This window comes from Sceloporus undulatus, chromosome 10 (genome assembly GCF_019175285.1).
Source record: "Sceloporus undulatus isolate JIND9_A2432 ecotype Alabama chromosome 10, SceUnd_v1.1, whole genome shotgun sequence".
In the NCBI taxonomy this organism is placed as follows: Eukaryota; Metazoa; Chordata; class Lepidosauria; order Squamata; family Phrynosomatidae; genus Sceloporus; species Sceloporus undulatus.
The window spans coordinates 15,669,888-15,693,155 of NC_056531.1; the positions used below are offsets into that span (position 1 = coordinate 15,669,888).

Genomic DNA, 23,268 nt, shown 5'->3' on the forward strand with positions numbered 1-23,268 from the left:
ACAACCTAAGCTACGCAGATGACACCACAGTACCAGCATCATGGGCTTGAAACAATTACAAAGAAGATCAAAGTGGACATTGCAAAGGCTGGCTTGTTGTTGAACATAAAGAAAACAAAAATAATGACCATAGAGGATGTACATAAATTCAATTAGGAAATCCAAATAGCAAAAAAGCTCTCATACCTTGAATTAAAAATTGATCAGAACAGAGACTGCAGTCAAGAAATCAGAAGAAGATTAGGAATGGGAAGAAGACATTAAAGAGTTAGAAAAGATCCTAGAGTGAAGATATATAGTGGGAGCTCTTGGCATCCACTGGGATTTGGTTCCAGGACCCACTGTGGATCCCAAAATCCATGGATGCTCAGGTCCTGTGAGATACAATGGGTTGTTGTTGTTGTTATTTATTATTATTATTATTATTATTATTATTATTATTATTATTATTATTATTACAGTGGGTCCTTGGTATCTGCTGGAGTTTGGTTCTGGGACCCCTCATGGAAAGCAAAATCTGTGGATGCTCAATACCCATTAAAATGTTATAACAAAATGGTTCTATCAAATAGCCAAAGCAAGATTAGCTTTTTGGAATTTGTATATTTTTGGAATGTTTTTAAGCCATGGATAGTTGACTCCAAGGATAAAGAATCTGTGGATATGGAGGGTTGAGTGTGCAACTGAAAGTTAGACTCATCCAAGCCTTGGTATTCCCCATCATCCCCAGGTATGGATGAAAGAGCTGGACAGTAAAGAAAGCGGAGAGGAAGAAAACCAATTCGTTGGAGATATCAGGCTGGAAAAGAGTGCTGAGGATTAAAATGGATGGCCAAAAAGACAAACAAGAGATCAAGCATGAACTCTCCCCGGAAACCTGGAGCTTTGGAAAGCTTGCAACATCTTTTGGGCATTTGGGTTGGCTCCATAAAGTTATCCCGGTTTTGTGGATTTTGGTTCTTATTGGGCCCAAACAGACAGGCCAAAATAAAGCTGCTTCGGGTCACTTTGGAAGTATACTGTTTAAATGACACGTACATCTTAAGAGTCCGTAAGCTGTGCCAAAGCCGTGCTCCGGTCCTTAGGACTGGAGCATGGCTTCTGGCCTCTTAGGAGCATGCATCATTGAAACAGCACACTTCCAAAGTGCCCCGAAGCAGCTTTATTTTGGCCTGTCTGTTTGGGCCCTATTGTCCCTGGAAGCCAAATGATCAAACTGAGGCTGTCGTACTTTGGTCACATCACGAGAAAGCAGGCATTACTAAAAGAAACAATAATGCTTACAAAGGTGGAGGGAGGCAGGAAGAGAAGAAGACTACATGCTGTATGGATGGACTCTATTAAGGAGGTCATGGGTATGAACTTGCAAGACTTAAGCAAAGCAAAGGAGGACAGTGTTGGAGATACTTCATCTATAGCAGTGATCGTGAACCTATGGCACACGTGCCAGAGGTGGCACTCAGAGCCCTCTCTGTGGGCACACATGCTGTCACCCTAGCACAGAGTTTACCAGAGTTTCTTACTAGAAAGCCAGAGGGATGTGGCACTTTGCAATAAATAAGTGGGATTTGGGTTGCAGTTTGGGCACTCGGCCTGTAAAAGGTTCACCATAACTGATCTACAGGGTTGCCATGGGTCAAGATTAACAAATTGTTAATCCAGGTGGTCCCCCATTTTACATCTGTGCATTTCATTTTGACTGCCCAAGTGTAGCATCCTAGGAGTTCATCACATGAAGGAGACTGGGAGTTTATCCTGCAAATATCCTGGAAAGATAACATAGGCCCTGTTAACATGGGCCTTTTATTTAGTACGTCCTGATGACGTACTAGGGTTGCCCGATGCTCCCTAACCCTAGTATGGCGCAAGGATGTCAAAATGGCGGTACCCTGTACATACAGGTGCCGCCATTTTGACGTGATGGACACCTAGCATCCGCACGTCCTGGAACGCTTGTGACACTGCAAGTGCGCCATTGGCGCATTGTGGTGTCACAAGCGTGCCGCATAAAGAACCCGTCTTGCTCCGTGGGGAAGTCTGGAGGCTGCTGCTTCCCCATGGAGCAAACTAGGGCGGCAGGAGACCACCTGCTTTGGGCGGTCTGTATCCCCCCAAAGTTACGCAGAACAATTTCACAGCATGTTGCACAAAACCTGCCATTAAACTGGCCACAAAGACGCATCAAAGCGCATCTTTTGACTTTCGGGGTTTCAGCGACCGTGCATTTCTGACATCGCTTTATTTGCACACTTGAGTGGGATGATCATTCGTACAATTACTCGCTGTTTCTGCTTTATTTGCGGGATGCTTTCAATGCGCTTTGGTCTCTCTTTAATGCCGAAATTAGCCCCGGGGTGATAAACGCCCTACATTTCTCCAGCTTTCTAATCTGTGAAAAGTCATTTTGCATTCAGATCCTGTCAACTGGAGTGTTAGAAACCTCTCCGAATTTGATGTCCTCCACAAATATGATATGCATGCCCTCTATTCTTTCATCCAAGGCAGAGAAGAAGGAGAAAAGAAATAAAGAGAAGAAAAGAGGGGTCACCCCTCCTCTCTGCGCCGCTCAGTCTGGACTTCCTAACCCTAAATGATGTCACTGTCCTGGCATCTGAACCATGCTGCATTCTTATAAAGAGCTGCTGTGTTTTGTAGGGAGGGATCAACACCATTTTTTAAAAAGAGCTAACTGCTGTTATTTTGGAAAAACTAAATGTTCTCAAATTTGCAGATGGCACCAAACTAGGAAGAGTAGCTAATACCTCAGAGGACAGGATCAAACTTCAGAATGACCTGAACAGACTAGAAAGCTGGGCCAAAGCTAACAAAATGAAATTCAACACAGAGAAATGTAAGGTACTGCACTTAAGGCAGAAAAATGAAATGCACAGATATAGGATTATGGGGGACACCTGGCTGAATGAAACTATACGTGTGAAAGGGATCTAGGAGTCCAAGTAGACCACAAGTTGAACATGAGTCATTAGTGTGATGTGGCAGCTAACAAGGCCAATGCGATTTTAGGTTGCATCCACAGAAGTATAGTGTCCAGATCAAGGGAAGTAATAGTGCCACTCTGTTCTGCTTTGGTCAGGCCCCACCTGGAATAATGCTGTGTCCAGTTCTGGGCAAAACAATTCAAAAAGGATATTGAGAAACTGGAGCCATGTGTCCAAAGGAGGGCAACTAAAATGGTGAAGGGTCTGGAAACCATGAAGCCCTATGAGGAAGGACTTAGGGAGCTGGGGATGTTTAGCCGGGAGAAGAGAAGGTTAAGGGGTGATAGATAGCCGTATTTAAGTATTTGAAGGGAGGCCATATTGAGGAGGGAGCAAGCTTGTTTTCTGCTGCTCCAGAGACTAGGATCCAATGGAACAATGGATGCAAGCTCCAGGAAAAGAAATTCCAGCTCAACTTTAGGAGGAACTTCTTGAGAGTAAGGGTTTCCCCCCCCAATTGGAACCTTGAAAAGGAAAATGAGACCTTCTGGTGAGAGCACAGATTGATGGAAAAGTCTCACGTTTTGTTCCTGTTCCATCTAATTTTATACATGGTTAAAATAAACTAACTTGGGGAGCTGTTGAAGGTGATTTGATTGTGAGTTCCTGCATGGCAGAATGGGGTTGAGCTGGATGACCCTTGAGGGCTCTTCTCCGATTCCTTCTTGGGAGGTTTTCAAGCAGAGGCTGGATGGCCATCTGTCCCAGAGGGGGATTGGATGGGGTCTTCCTGCATGGCAGAAGGGGGTTGGACTGGATGACCTTTGGAGGAATCATCCAAGTCTCGTCGCTGAGTGCCTCCAAGTCATTTTGGACTCATAGTCATTGACTCAAAGACAAATCTGTCCTGGGGGGTTTCTTTGGCAAGATTTCTTTGGGGGTTGGGGGACATTTGCCCTTGTCACCTTCTGAGGCTGAGAGAGTGTGACTTTCTTGCTCCAAGGGGGGAGCCAAGAGTTGTAACCTGTCCTGGATTTTTTCTTGGCAAGATTTCTTTGGGGTGCTTTACTTTTTGTCTTTGCCCCCCTCTGAGGCTGAGAGAGTGTGACTTGGTCTTCTCTGCTGCAAAGGGGGACTCCAAGAGGCGTAACCTATCCTGGGGGGTTTCCTTGATAAGAATTATTTGGGGTTTTGGGGTATTTGCCCCTGCCACCCCTCTGAGGCTGAGAGAGTGTGACCTCTTTTGTGGCTTAGAGAGTGTGACATGGGCTTCCCTGAGGGCTCCAGGAATCAGGACACTAGTCCTCGGTGGGGGGTTTCTTGACACATTATGAATTTGGGGTCTGGGGAGATCTGCCCTGCCCCCCTCTGAGGCTGAGATAGAGTGTGATGTCTTCCCTCTGCTCCAAAAGGGGGGGCTCCAAGAGCTGGGGTAGGGGTTTTCTTGACCATTATGAATTGGGGAGTACTGGGCCGCCCTTGCCCCCCCTCTGAGCGAGAGAGTGTGAACTCTCATTGAGAGCTGCTGAGAAGGAGTGTGAGGACTTGGTCTGTCTATGCTCCCAAAGGGAGGACCCAAGAGCCGTTAACCTATTCCTGGGGGGGGTTCTTGACCATTATGATTTGGGGTCTGGGGCAGATCTGCCTTGCCCCCATCTGAGGACTGAGAGTGTGACTTCATCTGAGGCTGAGACAGTGTGACTGGTCTTCTCTGCTCCAAAGGGGCTCCAGGAGCCGTAACCTATCCTGGGTTTTTCTTTGCCAGTATAATTATAGGTCTGGGGGGGCATCTGCCCTTGCCCCCCTCTGAGGCTGAGAGAGTGTGACTTCATCTGAGGCTGAGAAAGTGTGACTTGGTCTTCTCTGCTCCAAAGGGGGACTCCAAGAGCCGTAACCTATCCTGGGGGTTTTCTTGACCATTATGATTTAGGGTCTGGGGGCATCTGCCCTTGCCCCCCTCTGAGGCTGAGAGAATGTGACTTGGGCTTTCCCTGCTGCAAAGAAGGGGAACGCCAAGAGTGGTACCCCAGCAGCACTGAAAGCCCTGCTGCTGCTTCTCTGAGATGGAGAGCCAACTGATGGGGATGCTCTGGGCCCAAAGCAGATCTGGCCCAGTGCAAGGCCTGCCTGGCCCCTTTGCCCTCCCTTCCTTCCTCCTTCTCTCTCTGCTGCATCTTCGCATCCTCCAGGAATTCGGTTCTTTCTGCCCTTATAAGGCCATTTCCACGGGCAGCCAATCAGGGCCCGGGGGCGGGGCTGTGGGCGGGGCTTGGGGGGCGCCTTTTTGCGCACGCCTGCGCTGCGCTCCAGTCCAGTCCCGGCCTCTTCCCCAAATCCCAGGATGAGCAGCAGCAGCAGCAGCAGCAGCCAGTTCAACAAGGGACCCAGCTATGGCTTGTCGGCCGAAGTCAGGAACCGGGTAAGAAGAGGGACAGAAGGATGCTCTCACCTGGCCAGGTGTGCTTACCTGGGCAGGTGAGGCTGCAGGGGCGGGCCCTCGCCCTAGGGATGGCCAATGCTCCCAGGTTCTCAAAAGGAGGTGGGCACTTGGGAGCCCAGGACTCCAAAGTGTGCCCAGGACTCACCTGGGCAGGTAAGCGCATGCCAAGGGCCAGAGGCAGGTGGGCCATATTGACCTCCTTTGGCCAAAAGGTAGTGGGGAAGAGAAGGACCCCTTCATCCCTTGCCCAGAGGTCCAGGGAGGAAGCTGGACTCCTAAGAATTTGGAAAGGGTTTGGACACTTTTCCTGCCTGGGCTCCCCAAGAATTTGGGGGGCATTTCCTACCTGGGCTAACCAAGGATTTGGATAGGTTTCCTACCTGAGCTCCCAAGGCTTTGGACACTTTCCCCCACCTGGGCGCTGAAGGATTTGGGCAATTGTTCCTACCTGAGTTTCCTACCTGGACTCCCTTAGAATTGGGAAAGGATTTGGGCACTTTTCCCCACCTGGTTTCCCAAGAGATTGGGTACTTTTCTTACCTGGGCTCCAAAGGATTCAGGCACATTTTCCTATCTGGGCTCCCCAAGAATTTGGAAAGGATTTGGGCACCTTTCTTACCTGGGTTCTGAAGGATTTGGGCACTTTTTCCTACTTGGGCTCCCCAAGATTTTGGAAAGTCCCAAGACTTCTTAGTAGGCCAGAGATAGATTTGTTAGGTGCAGATTTAGGATGGAGGAGTTGACAGTCAAATGTGAAAAGGAGGTTCTGGGCATCCTTAGGAGAGCCAAGAGAGTTTGAGGAGGCGCAGATCTAGGATGGGGGCACCTTGACAAGGGATGTTCAGAAAGGGATCTATCTGAGAGTCTTAGGAGAGCAGAGAGAGACTGAAAAGTCACAGATCTGGGATGGGGGAATGCCTGGCACGATGTGCAGAAGGGGATCTGGTGAACCACAGGCTGAACATGAGCCAACAATGTGATGCAGCAGCTAATAAAGCCAACATGATGAAGAGAAGTGTCGTGATTGAGGTGACGGATAGCCCCAGTCTGTTCTGCTTTTAGATCTAGGAGTCTTAGTAGACCAGAGACAGGGTGAGTAGGCGCAGATCTAGGAGCGGTGACAACATGATGTGCAGAAAGGGGTCTAGGAGGCTTAGGAGACTAAATAGTGTGTGAATAGGTGTAAATCCAGGATGGGGGACACCTGGTTTGAGAACAGGATGTGCTTCAATTGGACCGGGTGGCCCTTGTGGTCTCTCCAAATTCTATGATTCTGTGAAAAAGAGACTGGGGACTCTTGGGAAACCAGAGAGAGAAGTACAGATCTCAGGTGCTGGACACTTGGTTTGACAACGGGGGGTGCGGAAAGGGAACTAGGAGGCTTAGGAGAGTAGATAGAGACTGAGGAGGCACAGATTTAGGACAGGAGACACATGGCGTGGCAACAGGGCATTGGGAAAAGGGAACTGGGAGCCTTAGGAAACCACAAGCTGAACATGAGTCAACAGTGTGATGCGGCAGCTGACGAAGCCAATGCGATTCTAGGCTGCATTCATAGGAGTTTAGTGTCTAGATCAAGTGAAGTAATAGTGCCACTCACTTGGAACATTGTGTTCATTTCTGGGCACTACACTTCAAAAAGGAAGTTGCCTTTTTCTCAGTTTGAGGCTCAAGGCACTTTACAACAGTTAAAAGTTAGCAGCATGCAAACATTTTAAGATTTAAATGGAATCACGATAAAAGCGAAACCAGGTTTAAAAAATCAAAACAGTCACAGCAACCAAAGTTCAGCGTTTATACAAGGCCTATCAACTTCAAGGAGTCCAAAATCTCTCAAGGATCAGACAATGCTCAGACTCCCACCATCCCTGCAGAAAATGTTGGACTGCAGCTCCCATAATCCCTTGCCGTTGGTTCTGCCGATAGGGGCTGATGGGAGCTGCAGTCCAAGGTGTTGGAGACTCTCCCCTGTCTGAAAGCCTTGGTTGATGGCTCGTTCTCTTGGTGCACGATCTGGGCTGGGTATCATTCATTGCAATTCCCATTAGCCCCAGCCATCACCAGTGGTGAAGAGTGATGGGAGCTGCAGTCCGGTAACATCTGATTCCCACACTTGTTCCAGACAGAGGAGTAAAATGCCCTATAGTATATTATTGATGCTTAGTAGGATGCATACCGTAAGCTTGCAAAGTAAGTGTGCAGTATTGATTTGTGCAGCCTGCTGGGTCCTGCAGTCCTCAGGAGAGGTCCATTAAAGGCACAATTGATGGGGATGCCAAACTCTGAAACATGTTTATTCCAACCCATTTCTTAAAACAGAAAGCTTTTAAAGAACTGGACCCAGTTTATTGTGTTTGAGCAAACAGCCAATATAAACAAATATATTTCAATCGATAAGATAATCAATACGGTAAAGTAATTGATACAGTTGTCCATGCCCCCTTTAGACAGAAATGTTGATGCTCTAAAACATCTTCTGGGCATCGGACAACAAAAAGCAAGCTTTTTACAAAATCTTACTTTTCTTGCAATGGTCTTGGCAAAGGATGCATGGAATTGTTGCAAAGATCTTTGTGAACAGAGTATTCAGATACTGTAGTACATAAATTGTATCTTCTGTTCGCACAGAAGAGAGTCGGCATGATGTTTGAGGGTTGGACTATGGCTCTGAGTTCGAATCCAGACTCAGGTATAAAAACCCACTGGCTGATCTTGGGCGAGCCACACTCTCTCAGCCTCAGAGGATGACAACGGCAAACCCCCTCTGCAACCGCTTGCCATGAAAACCCCCCAAATGACTTGGAGGTACACAACAGGACAGCATCACAACCAAATATTCTCCATACTGAGATTTGTAGCCTGGCGAGGGACTTAGCATTTCCTGCGAAAGGGCTTTAATGTTGTGGCTGTCAGACTTTGGCTTCCCCAGATGTTTTGGATCAGATGAAATCCCAATGGCTAGGGATTCTGGGAGCTGGAGTCCAAAACATCTGGAGGGGTGAAGGTTGAGAACGACAGCACTCTCCAACAGAGAAATTAATTCTCTCTCCAAACTTCAAATCCCAGGATTACAGGATGGCTTCATCAGACTGCTATAATTGGATAGTAAAGTCACTCCTAGAGTGCGGCTTAAAGAAGCCTGATTTTGGCTAGAAACTAGATCTCCCAAGTGCTAGTTTGTTCCTTTTAAGAATTACACCGGGGTGGGGAATGGGATAGTCTTCCAGATATTATCAGTACTAGAACTCAGCATCCCTCATCACCAGTTGTGTTGGGTAGTGGCTGATGGGAGCCGCAGTCCAGCAACAACTGGAGGAGAGGACCACACATTTTCCATCTGCCTTTTTGCAGGTCAATCTCTTGTTAAAACAGCTTTACAAATCCAACTGCAGCAAGACACATTGGGTCAAACCACAGAATCTTAACATTTGGAAGGGACTCGCCAATGGGCATCTACTCCCAGTGCCAAGCAGGAATACAAAATGTCAACACTCTGAAAGATGCTAAAGCAGTGATGCCCAAACTTTGGTTCTCCAGACGTTTTGGACCTAAGCTCCCCAAATTCTTGACTGTCGGTCAAGCTGGCTGGGGCTTCAAAACACCTGGAGGACCAAAGTTTGGGAACCTTTGTGCTAAAGGAACAAACTTGAGGATGGAGCAAGCTTGTTTTCTGCTGTTCCAGGGAATAGGACCTGGAGCAATGGATGCCAACTACAGAAAAAGAGATTCCACCTCAATATTAGGAAGAACTCCCTGATAGTAAGAATAAATACTTTGCTTCAGAGGATGGTGGAGCCTCCTTCTTTGGAGGTTTTAAACAAAAGTTGGATGGTGATCTGTCACAGGGAGGGCTTTGTTTCAATGGGGTTGGACTGGATGACCCTTGAGGTCCCTTCCGACTCTATGAACCCCATCAAGTCATGGGTCCCTTCCAACTCTCCAAACCCCATCCAGGTTTGTGTTCTTGGTCTCTCTGGTTGTAGTTGTGTGTGGAGTGTGGCAAGTTCAGGTTTTCCATGCCTTGCCAAACCCGAAATGCCTGAAGGAGGAATGGAGAAGGTCGTCGACGTGCCTCCGAAGCCTAGGCACGCCTTGAATTCCTCAGTATATTCTTGGAAAAAGCATTCCCTAGCCCAGGTTCTGCAACCGCGGCTGGTTTCGGATGCCAGCTTTCTACCCCAAAGTCCTAAGTGACAAACCCAGAATCAGAAATTCTGATTTTTTAAAAAAATGGGTATTTTAAAAATGCTGAAACAGTGCAAAGGGAGCTACTTGCTAGCTATTTAAAGGTTTCAAGGAAATGGAATCCAGCTTTGAATTCAGGCAGTCCAGACTTTATTTATACTTTAGACGGTTGGAACATTATGGTACCATTTTTACTGCCTTGGGTTCCATACAATGGGATCCTGGGATTTATAGTGTGGAAGAACTGAGGCACTAAACAGGCCCACATAAAGCATTTTAAAGAATAATTGCTTTTATATAGATGTTTTTTGTTTACATGCAATGGTTTTATAATATCTTTAATAAAGCTTTGGTTGCATTTTGGTTACATTTTTAAAATCATGATGCAAGGGCAACCCACCCCCGGATCCTAGTCTTCTGAAGAAGGCAGGATATGAATCAGTAAATAAGCATATTTGAACAATTCTAGTTCTGAATGTCTTGCTCTGAGCAAGCCTCCTGGATTCAGTTTCAGGATTTTAAAATGCATGTCTTCCAAGGGGGATTATAAAATACTCATATTCCAGGAGTTTAGTCAGAGAGAGTGATCCAGAGGAGACAGAAAAGCTAATACTTGATTTTAAAGAGCAATGAACTATTGCACTGCTGTTAAAAATCTAATTTGTACCTAGAAATTTAAATGTTGCTTATGCCATTTGATAGAAAGGGACACTGGATTATTTCTGCAATGCTAATAGAGAAACCCAGACAATAACAATAAATGTGGGTTTGTTTTTTCTAATATGTACAGTTGCTCCTTCTAACTTGCAGATCTGGGATCCGCGCCCTCAAATATCTGCGGAGGGCTGACTTCTGCTATTTCCAATGGTGTGCGCGCCTGGGCCACACGCATAGGTGCGCACCCCATTGAACCCTATGAGGCTTGAATATGCGCGAGCCTCCGTTTTTGCAGGGGGGGTCCGGAACGGATCCCCTGCAAAAACGGAGGGCCAACTAATTTAATTCTGTTTTAATGTAATACTTTCCTATGTTTTCATTGCACCGATTTTAATCTTGTAAGTCTCTTTGAATCCCAGTTTTGGGGAAAGGGTGGGATATAAATAGAGATGATGATGATGATGATGATGATGCAGCTAAGAAACCATCTCTGTGGTTGAGGTTCATCATCGTTCCAAAAACCTAATCTGTTTGTTGTTTTCTTCTGGGAAGTTGGAGCAGGATAAGAGGGCACCAGCAAGATATATATATATATACCGACACACCCCTGGCATCTTTCCATTGCTGGCAATAAACTGCAAAGTAGGGCAGCCTTGATCCTTGGGCGGTTTATTCTGCCAAGCCCAAGAGCGAGAATGGCTTGGGAGGTGGCACGGATCCCTTCATATATATTCAATAAAACCCTGATTTATTGCAGTTGCTTTGGGGTTGACGTTGAGTTGCATTTTGACAAGACATTTTCTCCAATGTGATTTTATGTTTGGACTGCAGATCCCAGAATCCTTGATCACTGGCCATGCTAGGGATGCTGCTGGGAACCAAAGGCATTTGGAAAGCATAAAGTTGTCTACCTTGTGAACACACACACACACAGTTTTGAAAATTATGACATAACATCCTAGAGTTAGAAGGGACCCCCAAAACCACCAGGCTTCCTCTGGGGCTGAGAGAGTGTGACTTGCCCAAGGTCTCCCAGTGGTTTTCTATGGCTGAGTGGGGATTGGAATGCTGGTCTGCTAAGAGTCATGGTCAAACAGTCACACCACCACACCAGATTTTGCAAAATTAGCTTTACAAAACGGGTCACAACATAGACAAAATCACTGTGAAACGGAATGAAACCATGACTAGCTCGGCCATGAAACCTACTGTGTGACTTTGGGCAAGTCACACACTCTCAGCCTTGGTCATGGCACACCTCCTCTGAACAAATCTTGCCAAGAAAATTCCATGATAGGTTTGCCATAGGGTCTGTAAATCAGAAACAACTTGAAAGCACACAATACCAACAACAAACGGTTTTAATAACCATTTAAAGGTGGCATGCATTTTAAAAAGCAATCCTGTACCCTGTTAGAAATGCTGTCTCGTAAAGGCAATCTATTCCTGAAAGCCTGTTGGCATCATTCTTTTGGGTGCCAGTTACAGGCTTTTCCTGCCAAGGGAGGCTGGTGCCAATTGCACAAAACAATAAGCTTTCCCCCAGCTTCCTGCGCTTGTGTTTTGTCCGCAACGGCCACAATGGAATAAACAGCTGTGTTGGCTTCCCCATGTAAGTCAACATGAAAAGCCCACAATTCTTCAACTTCTGAGTTTCTGGGAGGACATGAGACTTGAATCGGATTTGACTGGCTCCAAATGCCCCTGAACTGAATTGAGAGTCCAATGTGAATTGCCAAATCTCACAGCTTTGGGGGCAGTGATGGTAACAAGGGTGACGCAGCAGCTAAAAAGGCAAATGTGATTCTGGGCTGCATCAGTAATAATAATAACAATAATAATAATAATTTTTAAATTTCTATCCTGCCTCTTCAATAAAGATCGAGGCGGCTTACATCAGTATAAAACTATATAACGCAATAAAATAAATCCCACTATCCCCCCCTCGAAACAATCCACATAATTATAATACAACTAAACTATAATAAAATACAGTTAAACAACATTGCTGAACATAAGCCAGCAGTGTGATGGGGGCAGCTGAAAACGTGATTGTAGGCTGCATCAGTAGGAGTATAGTGTCTAGATCGAGGAAAGTTGTTCTGCTTCAGTCGAACCTCAACCTGGAATATTGTGTCCAGTTTTGGACAATTCCAGAAGGATGCAGACAAACTGGACAGTGTCCAGAGGAAGGCAGCCAAAATGGCGAAGGGTCTGGGGACCATTAAGTTCTACAAGGAGCGACTTAGAGGTTTGGATATGTTTAGCCTAGAGAAGAAGAGGTTAAGAGGTTATATGTTCAGTCTGTTTAAATATTTTTTTTAAATTTTATTTTATTTAAAGATTATATGGTTTAATAAAACATAAAACACAACCAATAATACACATAACTTAATTAACTGTTTAAATATTTGAAGGGATGTCATGTTGAGGAGGGAGCAAGCTTGTTTTCTGCTGCTCCAGAGAATAGCACATAAGACAATGGATGTAAATGACAAGAAAAGAGTTTCCACCGAAACATCAGGAAGAATTTCTTTACTGTAAATGCTGTTTGAGATAGCTCAGAGGATGATGGTCTCTCTTTCTTTGGGATTTGTGGTGCTCTCCTTTGGAGGTCTTTTTCAAACAGACATTGGATGGGCACCTTGAGTCGTTGGATGGGTACCTTGAGTTGCAAGGGGTTGGACTGGATGATCCTTGGAACCCCTTCCAGCTGTATGGTTCTATACTCCCTGCACCAAGTGCATCCTAAGTCTGGGCTGCTTTGATACAGATCAAAATATGCAGCCCATTCTGGGAAAATCTGACTTTGTCTTCTTCTCTCTCCAGCTTGCCCAGAAGTATGACCCCCAGAAGGAAGCCGAGTTGCGGATTTGGATAGAAAACATTGTGGGACGGGAAATCGGACCCGATTTCCAGAAGGGACTAAAAGACGGCGTCATACTGTGCGAGTGAGTAGGATCCGTCTGGTTGCTGAGAACAGGATTTTCAGCCCACGCTGTTGTTGTTTTCCCCTCATCTTTTTTGCAGTTGCAGTTGCAGTTGGATTTTTGGCAGTTTTGGCATTTATGGGGCAGTGAGTCCGCTCCAGGCACCAGTCAGAACCGTAAAGGAACCATTCAAGGTGCTGAATCTTTTGGGAGATGCAGTTTTGCACCTACTGTATCCAGAGCGGATTCATCTTCCCACTGAAATATTGCTTTTGTGTGCAGAAAATGTTTGCTACGCACACAAAAATTGCTATAATCTGAGATTTATTCTTGACAAAATTTGCAGGTGGTCGATTTGAATAGAAAACATTTTTTGTGTCTGCAGGAAACAACTTTTTCTGTGTAGAAAGCAACACTTCTATATGAAAATATTTGCTGGATTAAAATTTCTACATGGAAATATTATTTTCTATGGCTGCATCTGCACTAGAAATAATCCACTTTGACGCCACTTTGACGGCCATGGCTCCATGCGACAGAATCCTGGGATTTGTAGTTTTGTGAGCTATTTATTTAATCTTCTTTGTTGCAGCGCTCTGCTCCCATGACAAACTACAAATCCCAGAATCCTATAGTATTGAGCCATGGGAGCCAAAGTGTCATCAACCTGAATTATTTTTGCAGCAAGGCTTCCGCCTATCTGCATTATTTTGTATATTATGTCTATTATTTTATTTTCTATATCTATTATTTTATTTAAAATATTATTATTATTATGCATAATTGTGATTTTATATCATTGTGTATCATTGTGATTTTACTCCGGTTGCACCTCTTTTCATTGCTCTCCATTCCAGGCTAATGAATAAACTGCAACCTGGCTCCATAAGGAAGATCAACCGCTCTGCCCTCAACTGGCATCAGGTAAAAGGTTTGCCATTTGTGCCAATCTGTTAACCCACTTTTTATTGCCTTTCCCATCATTCTGTTCCTGTCCCATATCTGGATGCTATGAGGCCTCTGTTCTTTTTTTCACCCACATCCCCCACATTGTAAACTGGTAGTCCCATAAAACTAGTGGAAGAGCATATTAACCTGGAACAGTTTGAACCCAAAAGCACAGGAAAAGGTGCATAAACAGATATTTGTTGGACATGGGTTGTCATGTAGAAGATGGAGCAAGCTTGTTTTCTGTTGTCCCAGAGGCAGGAACATGAAGCTGCGGATTCAAATTACAAAAAAAGAGAATCCACCCAAACATTAGGAGAAACTTCTTGAATGCAACCGCTGTTTGATAGTGGAATGGGCTGCCTAGGGATGTTTTGTGTGTGTGTATCCTTTGTAGGTCTTTCAACAAAGATGGGATGGACATCTTTCAGGAGTGCTTTAGGTGTGCATTCATGCACAGTGACCCTTGGGGTACCTTCCAGTGCTTAAGGATCTATCATTTTATATCCTTGAATCCCAGAATCCCCTGGTCTGCTGGTGGGTTTTGCAAATTGCAGTCCTCTAAAATAACATTTTTGGAGCTCTGGGCTCCTGTGTGGCTATAATAAGTAAGACAGCAGCAAGCCAGTCTGCGTAACCTGTTTTTCTAGTTCTGCAAAAAGTGTGCTCTGCTCTGTGGAGCAATGCTCCCTGAAGACACTGTTTGGCTTTGCTTGGCTCCAGAGATCAGCCAGCAATAATCTTGAGGGCTAGAAATTTTCTTTTCTTGGTTTTTTAAAGGAGAGCTGGCGTTTCTTGTTGATTGTAAGTTGAACATGAGCCAGCAGTGTGACGCTGCAGCAAAGAAGGCAAATCATGTTTTAGCCTGCAAAAACAAAATCCTGGTTTCCAAGTCATGGGAAGTTATACTGCAGTCAGGCCTCATCTAGGGCCCCGAGTTCAATTCTGGGCTCCTCATTTTAAGATGGATAGCGAAAAACTGGAGCAGATTCAGAGCAGGGCAACAAAGATGATAAGAGAGCAAAACCTAGGAGGAAAGTTTGTGGAAGAGAAATGGAAGGCAGACATGATGACCCTCTTGAAATAGCTCCGGGATTTTCAGAATGAGTTTCCATCTTTCAGACCCTAAGGTGGATCTGATGGGGTGGGAGGGAAATCTCTATTTTTTGGACTACAACAATGCTCTAGCCTAATGTTTCCCAAACTTCAATCCTTCAAGTGTTTTGGACTTCAACTCCCAGAAACCCTAGCAATTCCCTTGACTTGGAAGCCAGGATTTTATTTATGCAGGCTAAAATATTATTTGGCTTCTCTGATGCAGCGTCACACTGCTGGCTCATGTTCAGTTTATGGTCAGCTCTCATGCAATCAGGAATTCTGGGAGCTGAAGTCCAAAACATCTGGAGTACCAAAGTTTGGGAAACCTGCTTTAGTCAGTATGGCTGATGGATTCTGACCAATGCAGTCCTCAAAAGAGTAACTCTTCTGAGCCCTGACTTTATGAGATCGTGATTTGGTGCCTTCTTTCCTTTCAACAGCTCGAGAACCTCTCCAACTTCATCAAGGCCATGATCAGCTACGGGTTGAAGCCGGTCGACCTGTTTGAGGCCAACGATTTGTACGAGAACGGGAACATGACCCAAGTTCAAGTCTCGCTCTTGGCCCTGGCAGGCATGGTGAGTAAGTGGGGCGGGGAATACACTTAATATTCCATGCATACTGCATATACTTTGCTCCAGATCTTAATCTCTTAGCTTCGCTTTTTAGCTTGTAGGGAATTTCCCGAGTGGAAATCTCAGCTGACATTGCTTGGCACACAACCAGGGAGCAAACCACAAGTTGCTGGAAACCCGCAACCTGTCTGCACTGATTGTAAGTTTAGGACCAGTTAGGCGCATTATGTTCTGGGACTGGCAGCAATGGCGGCTGCATGCCCCAGATCTTGGCATGGGATCTTCATGGCAAGGGTGCCCAGCAATCGGGCTGCCATTTGTCCTGGAAACCCTGGAAAATCCCGGATTGAAGGGGCCCAAAATTACCGCCAGTTGAAGCAGGAAAGGCCAGATTTCGTCTTTGTCGTAACATAATGGTAGAAAAGGTGTATAATCAGAATGCAAATTAATCGCATGCATAATTAGAATGATTTTATATTATGGAGATGAGGGACTGGAATACGGCAACCCTCTCACGCGACCAAGGAGAAGAGAGTTTGGGTTTTCCCCCGCAACTTTGCCTGTTCCGGAGCAAAGATGGATTAATGGCAGGATGACCAGTTGTCTTTGCTGCCAAGGAGGACAAGGCAAAATGTAGGACTTTCAAGAAAAATGTAGAGCATGCCCAAATCAAAGCGAGAAACGACAGTCACAGCGGCAGTATTTGAAAGAGATCCATTCCTGGGTTTGATGAGCAGGAGAAGCTTTGCAAGAAGTCCATGCTTTTTAAATCTCTTTTGTTGCATCTGCTCTTTAAACTGAACATTAAAAAATGGCATTTGGTCTCTCCAGTTTTTGGGTGGGTGTTTTAGTCTTAAAAAGGATTGTTGTTGTTGATCAGAAGTTGAGATGTTGCTTGGAGAAGGAGAACAGGAACCAAAAAGTTGTTCTGAAAGAGCTGAGTCTTTTGGAGGTCCTTCTTCCCTTTTGCTGAAGGCTTCTGTGGCTGCCTCTAAACTTTGGAAATAATCCAGTTTGACCCTACTTTAACTGTCATGGCTCACTGCTATGGAATTCTGGGAATGGTAAATTGTTGTGGCTCCAGAGCTCTCCGACAGAGAAAGTTAAATGTCTGACAAAACTAGAAGTCCCGGAATTTCATAACACTGAGTCATGGCACTCTAAGTGGCATCAAACTGGATTATTTCTGCAGCACAGATGCAGCCCATGAGGACCAGAGACCTGCTGGGAACATGGCAGTTATTGGGAGTGTAGGAGAGATGCATGGTTTAAGTAACGGATGCGGATTATGTTTCTCTGTGCCACTTTCTTTCACTCTGCAGGCTAAGACAAAGGGGATCGACAGCGGGGTGGACATCGGGGTGAAATATTCAGAGAAACAGGAGAGATGTTTTGACGACGCAAAGCTGAAGGCTGGCCAGTGTGTCATCGGTCTACAGGTGCGCACACCGTTACAATGGGAATATTGTTGGTGGTGATTTGGATGGGCACAGGGTCCAGGCTGGACTCGCACTCGGAGCCTGAGCAGTACCCAGTTCGAGTCATGCTAAAAAAGATTCCACCTCAACATTAGGAGGAACTTCCTGACAATAAGAGCTGCTTGACAGTGGAACGCAGTTCCTTGGAGAGCGGTTGAGTTTCCTTCTTTGGAGGTTTTTAAACAGAGGTTGGATGCCCATCTGTCAGGGGTGCTTTGATTGTGTTTCCCTGCATGGCAGAAGAGGGTCCTTTCCAATTTTTTGATTCTGTTAGGACCTCCATGGCCCCATTCCAGAGACACAAACAATTCCCTTTGCCTCACCCTCGTTTTGCCAGTCCCATCTGCCTCTGTCTTTGCAAGTTGCACCTTGCAATTGTGCATCCTGTATTTTTGCCCTGTGGTTGTGCAACGTCTGCTTTTTGCATCATGTCTCATGCATTGTGTAGTGGCGCCTAGGCGTCGACAGGTATTGCGCAGGGTTGCTATTCTGCATGGAGGTTGCGTAATGCTCATGTACCACATCTCTCTGTGTGGATGTTTACAAAGCACTGACAGGGTTGTTGGATTGCAGCCATAATACGTATTAGGAGGTGTAAACCACAACCTTTCTACTTTAGATGGGCACCAACAAGTGTGCCAGCCAGTCAGGCATGACAGCCTATGGAACCAGGAGACACCTCTATGACCCCAAAAACCAGATCCTACCTCCCATGGACCACTCTACTATCAGCTTGCAGATGGGTACCAATAAGTGTGCCAGCCAGGTAAGGGAGTCAGTCTTTCAAACTGGATTGCGTAGCATAGTGGGCATTGTGTGTGTCTGTCTGTCTGTCTTTCTTTCTTTCTTTCTTTCTTTCTTTCTTTCTTTCTTTCTCCCTTCTTTTCTTTCTTTCTCTCTCTCCCCTTCCCTTTCTTTCTCTTTCCCCTTCTACCCTTCTTCCTTTCTTTGAGATTTTAGCTTGCTTTTGTCCCAAATAAAGCTCCAAGTAGGGCCTGCTCTACCAAAGGTGAGTACCTCTGCCCTTCCAGGTGTTTTTGGCCTGCAGCGCCAATGGTGAAGAAGGCTGGGTCCAGCAGTCCTGAAACTTCTGAATGGCCACCACTGCCTATGCCAGCAATTCACAGCAGGTGCAGTGCTTTGGTGAAGCACTTCCTCTTCTAAATCGACACCTTGCCATGTTTTTCATTTATCTTGGAGGTCTTTAAACAGAGGCTGGATGGCCATCTGTCAGGGAAGCTTTGATTTAGATTTCCTGCATGGCAGGGGGTTGGACTGGATGGCCCTAGTGGTCTCTTCCAATTCTATGATTCTATGATTCTATCTTAAAATCACGTTAGGCATTTTGAGTGATTTTTCACTATTATGTCATTCTGTTATCATCCCCAAGTGCACCCCCAAGTAACAAGAAACTAATTCCTCCCCCCCCCCCCCCCGGAATATTAATTTGGATGTGTAACGAATCATATCTCAAAGTGATGTCGAAGGCTTTCATGGCCAGCATCCATCTTTGGGGTGGGTGGGGTTTGGGCTATGTGGCCATGTTCTGTATCTCAAAGGCTGCCCTTGTAGGATCTTATTTTAGGCACCCTTTCCAAACCTTCTAAGATCCTAGTTTACGCACCCTTTCCAAACCTAACAGGATCCTAGTTTAAAACTAACTTTCTAAACCTTGCAGGATCCTAGTTTAGACGCCATTTCCAAACCTTGTAGGATTCTAGTTTAAAGCTAACTTTCCAAAGTGTGCTTGGGTCCCCCACCTTGGTTATTTGCATTGTGCACAAAATGGAGGATAACTTCCCTCTTTTTCCTCCTCTCCTCTCAAACCCAGGTGGGCATGACAGCGCCAGGCACCCGGCGGCACATCTACGACTCCAAACTGGGCACCGACAAATGTGACGACAGCTCCATGTCGCTCCAGATGGGCTACAACCAGGGGGCCAACCAAAGCGGGCAGGTTTTTGGCTTGGGCCGCCAAATCTACGACCCCAAATATTGCCCCCAGGGCCACCCAAGCGAAGCAGCCAACGCAGCCCAGGACGAGGATGGGCACTCGGGCAATTACTACTACTACCAGGAGGAAGCAGATCAGTGAACTCGAGGGAGGAAATATAATTTCTTTTTCTGCACCAGTTGTATTCCCATGTTGCCAGCGATGCTGCAGTATTCGTCTTTGCAAGTTTTAAAGGGGGAAAAAAAGTGTCTTTACTCCCTCTAACCCCACAGCATCCTTAAAGAAAGGTCTTTGGTTTTTCTTCTTATATTTTAGAAAGGTGAGGTTGACCAAGGCTGTTTGTAGGTCCCCTCTGATCTTAGTTCTCCAAGAAATAAAACCTGGGGTGAGCCAAAATGTGGGCAGATTTCATACCTCTAAAAAGAAAAAAACATACGGTATATATGCAAAATATTATTCTCAAATCTGAACAAATTGAAACGATTACACACATGTGCCTGTGTTTGGAGGAGGGCAGCAATATGGACTGCCTAAAAATAGAAAATCAAAAGAATCTGAGAGTGGGAAGGGACCACAAGGGTCATCTATTCTGACCCCTGATTCCACCAGTAAAACATTGGCCATCTGTGTTTAAAATCCTCCAGCAAAGGAGAGTTAGAAGTAACAATTTAACAAGCACTACAGTTTTCCTGGAATTAGTTACCTTCCTTTCTGGTCATGAGGATGGAGCGAAGTTACATTTCAAAAGCTATTTTAACAGGATAGAACAAAGGCACTTAATAGGTCACAAGAAATGCTTCTGGCTACTTTCAAAAGTTAAAAGAACAGAATGATGAAAAGAATTTTCCAAGGTTTTACACCAGTCTCCTGGCAATCCTAAATTTAATCTTCCTGCTGTTGTAAGAGAAAGTAACTAAAAAATGAGTGCAAAAACTGAAGTCCCTTAGAAGGGACCCCAAGGACCACCCAATCCAACCCCCCTGCCATGCAGGAATCCCCAACTAAAGCATTTCTGAAAGATGCCCATCCAACCTCTGTTTAAAGACTTCCAAAGGAGGAGAGTCCATCATCCTCTGAGGAAATCCATTGCACTGTGGAACAGATCTCGCGGTGAATAAGTACATGATGAGAAGTCCAATTTTGGAAAACAAAATATATGGAGAGTCCTAAAGTTGGAAGAGTAGTTTTGTGCTGGAGAGCCCTGGGGCCACAGAAAATTACAAAGCCGAGGATTGCATAGCATGGAGCCATGCCAGGTAAAACGATGTCGGCCTGCATTCATTCTGCAGTACTGATGCAGTCCTGGTTTTTTGGCAGAAATGGCTTGAAGCTAAAATATGCTAATATATATTCAACTTTAGCTCCTTTCACTCTATCTACTGCTCCCCAATTAAATTTGGCCTTTTGGGGGCTGAATGTGGCCCTCTCAAAGGTTCCCTATACTTCTATATGTGCACCTGTGGATCGGAGACACGTACCCATAACCCCAGGTGTGGTATATTCTGCCACAAGGTAAACCATTGCTACGGTTTGGGAAAAGTCTCCTCCTTTGGGGGTTTTTAAACAGAGGCTGGATGTGCCATCTATCACAGAGAGGGCTTGGATTGTGTCTTCCAGCCTGGCAGAAATTGGGTTGGACTGGATGACTCTTGGAGATCCCTTCCAATGTTTGCATGGATTTATTGGGATGATTTGCAGAAGGGAGCTGTGTTTTATGGGGCAAGGGATGTTAGATGAGGCAGAGGTGTATTGATAAGGAAATATAGTTGTCAAGTACAAGGCAATAAGAAGCAGTGACTAAAAGGATATAGGAATTCTAGTGCATGGCAGTGAGTTGGACTGGATGACCCTTGGGGTCTGTTCCAACGCTATGGTCCTATGCTTGGTTTGGTGGACCAGACCCGTTTCCCTTTCTGAAATGTATGCCTAATGAGGACTAGAAGCTTAGATTTGTTTGTCTTTTATTAAAAAAAAATAAGAAGCTAGGTCCTGCGACTCTATCAGATTTCATATGGATTTTCTAAATCAGGGTGGGCAAAGTGTGGCCAAAATACCCCAAATGCCCCCTGGGGTATACCACCTTTGCAGCCCTCCAAAACAAAATTTAGAGCATCAAAACATTTTTTTTTTTCAAATTACTCCAAACTCAAATTCCCTTTAGGGGATGTAACAGACATTTCCACCATATTTGGAGGCCCAGAAAATAAAATTTCCTTTAAAAAAAAGTCCCCAAATTCCCTCTAAGGTTTGTAGGAGGCATTTCTACCACATTTGGGGCTTGCAACAAAGGTCTTTTTGCAAACAGAAAGTGACTTTTGCATTCTTCCTATTGTTTAAAAAAATCTCTCCTGGCCTAAATGGTGCAGAAGGTCCAAAAGCATGGTGAAAACGCTCCCGGCAGAGCATTTTTGGGGCAAAATTTTGAACCCCCCCCCTTTTGGAGAACCAGTGTAATAGGTATGTGGCCCCTATTTCTAGAGGGGCTAATGTAGCCCCAGCTCCCTTCCCTGTTACGAATAGTTCTCTATCCCATAGCACTTTGCTGGCAAAATTTCATGGCTTGGAAGAGTGGGTTTGACTCCTAAAATTTAGAGTCTAGGGATGCACAAATTCCATATTTCGGATGAAGTGGTTGCACTTAACTTGGTGAGGTCTATGAACTTGAAAAGGCTTTCAAGGTAGACCTCTCCGTTCTCCACTGCCTTCTTGACAAAAGCTGCATCTGCACTGCAGAAATAATCCAGTTTGATACCCCTTTAACTGCCGTGGCTTAATGCTTTGGATCCTGGGATTTGTCATTCATTGTGGTCCTGGAGCTCTCTGAAAGGGAAGGCCAAATGTCCTCACAAAACCACAGATCCCATAGCAGCAAGCCATAGTGGTTAAAGCAGTGTCAAACTGGGTTGTTTCTACAGTGCGGATGCAGCCAGAGGCCTTTTTCTGCCGCTACACCACTTCTCGCGGGACCAAGAAATCTTATCTTTTCATGCCAAAGCAGAATTTGTATGCATTTATAGAATACTAAAGTCGAGGAACATACTGATCTATATTTTTTTAGGTATTTAGGAACCAATATTTTTTTAATGAGTGCCAATTTTTATAGTATTCTGCAGTAGCCTTAATCTTCATTTTATACCGAGGAAATGAATTTTGCATTCTATGGGTTGCTGAAAAAAATATAGATTTGATTTCTCAGCTGACGGATCTGGAGATGCCTGTTCCAAATTTTAACCTGCGTGCAACACCTCTGGGATGCCCACAGCAACATTTTTTGCCACAGCATTGTGCCCTTCAGGTGTTGCTGGAATACAGCTTCCATTGACCTCAACCAGCAAGGGTTGGGGATGATGGGAGCTGTGCCTGGAAGGTGCAGCGCAATCTCTTTCTCTGTGGAGATTTTGGCTTTTTCCAATTCTGGAGAAGAGAGGGAACTTTCATGCTCTGAGTTTGGAAAAATGGCTGAGTTTGGACTACAGTTCCCATGATGAGTGGGTTGGGGTGGCATTGCAACACTTTTAGTTGTGTCGACTGCAACACACTAGCAGGGGAGCTAGACCTCTGGATTTCAAAGGGTTATTTAAAAAGTCCATTCCTTCTATTGCTGCGGCTTTTTAATGCCCTCCCATTTTCAAAAATGCAGCTCAAAAACTGCACAATCTTTCCCTGCTAGAGTGTGAAGGCGCACAACTGGTGAAGCTGAGTTTGCTGGGAGGGCGAGCCAGGTGCGAGAGATGTGGGGAAGTGGGTATGAGCCTGTGAATGGCACTGAGACACAATGTGAACCTGTAATATTTGAATATAAGCAATAAAAAGAATGTGCTTCAAAAGCAGAATGGGATGTCAGTCTGTGTCTGTGGCTTTTTCGGGGGAGAGAAGTGCACAGGGATGGTCTGTGGTTGTCCAAAATCCAGGTATAAGCGTCAAACTACAATGATATGCTATATCAGTGATGGCGAACCTATGGCACGTGTGCCACAGGTAGCACTCAGAGCCGTCTCTGGGCACGTGTGCCATCACCCTAGCACAGAGTTTGCCAGAGTTTGTTACTGGAAAGTCAGAGGGAG

At 45.3% G+C, this 23,268-nt stretch overlaps 1 protein-coding gene across 1 annotated transcript; it reads left to right on the top strand.

Moving 5' to 3' along the window:
- The first annotated feature begins 5,225 nt into the window (after positions 1-5,225).
- Positions 5,226-23,037, top strand: CNN2 (calponin 2). The gene is made up of 7 exons (XM_042441983.1): positions 5,226-5,358; positions 13,051-13,172; positions 14,009-14,075; positions 15,638-15,775; positions 17,095-17,211; positions 17,870-18,016; positions 19,082-23,037. The coding sequence occupies exons 1-7, from the start codon at positions 5,281-5,283 to the stop codon at positions 19,343-19,345; spliced, it is 933 nt and encodes a 310-aa protein (XP_042297917.1). The 5' UTR covers positions 5,226-5,280; the 3' UTR covers positions 19,346-23,037.
- The last annotated feature ends 231 nt before the right edge of the window (positions 23,038-23,268 follow it).

Bases quoted from the DNA above. Each gene is read 5' to 3' on its own strand.
- CNN2 (XM_042441983.1), top strand. From the start codon at position 5,281: ATGAGCAGCAGCAGCAGCAGCAGCAGCCAGTTCAACAAGGGACCCAGC. The intron at 5,359-13,050 runs GTAAGAAGAGGG...TTCTCTCTCCAG, and splicing joins CGGCCGAAGTCAGGAACCGG to CTTGCCCAGAAGTATGACCC. The intron at 14,076-15,637 runs GTAAAAGGTTTG...TCCTTTCAACAG, and splicing joins CTGCCCTCAACTGGCATCAG to CTCGAGAACCTCTCCAACTT.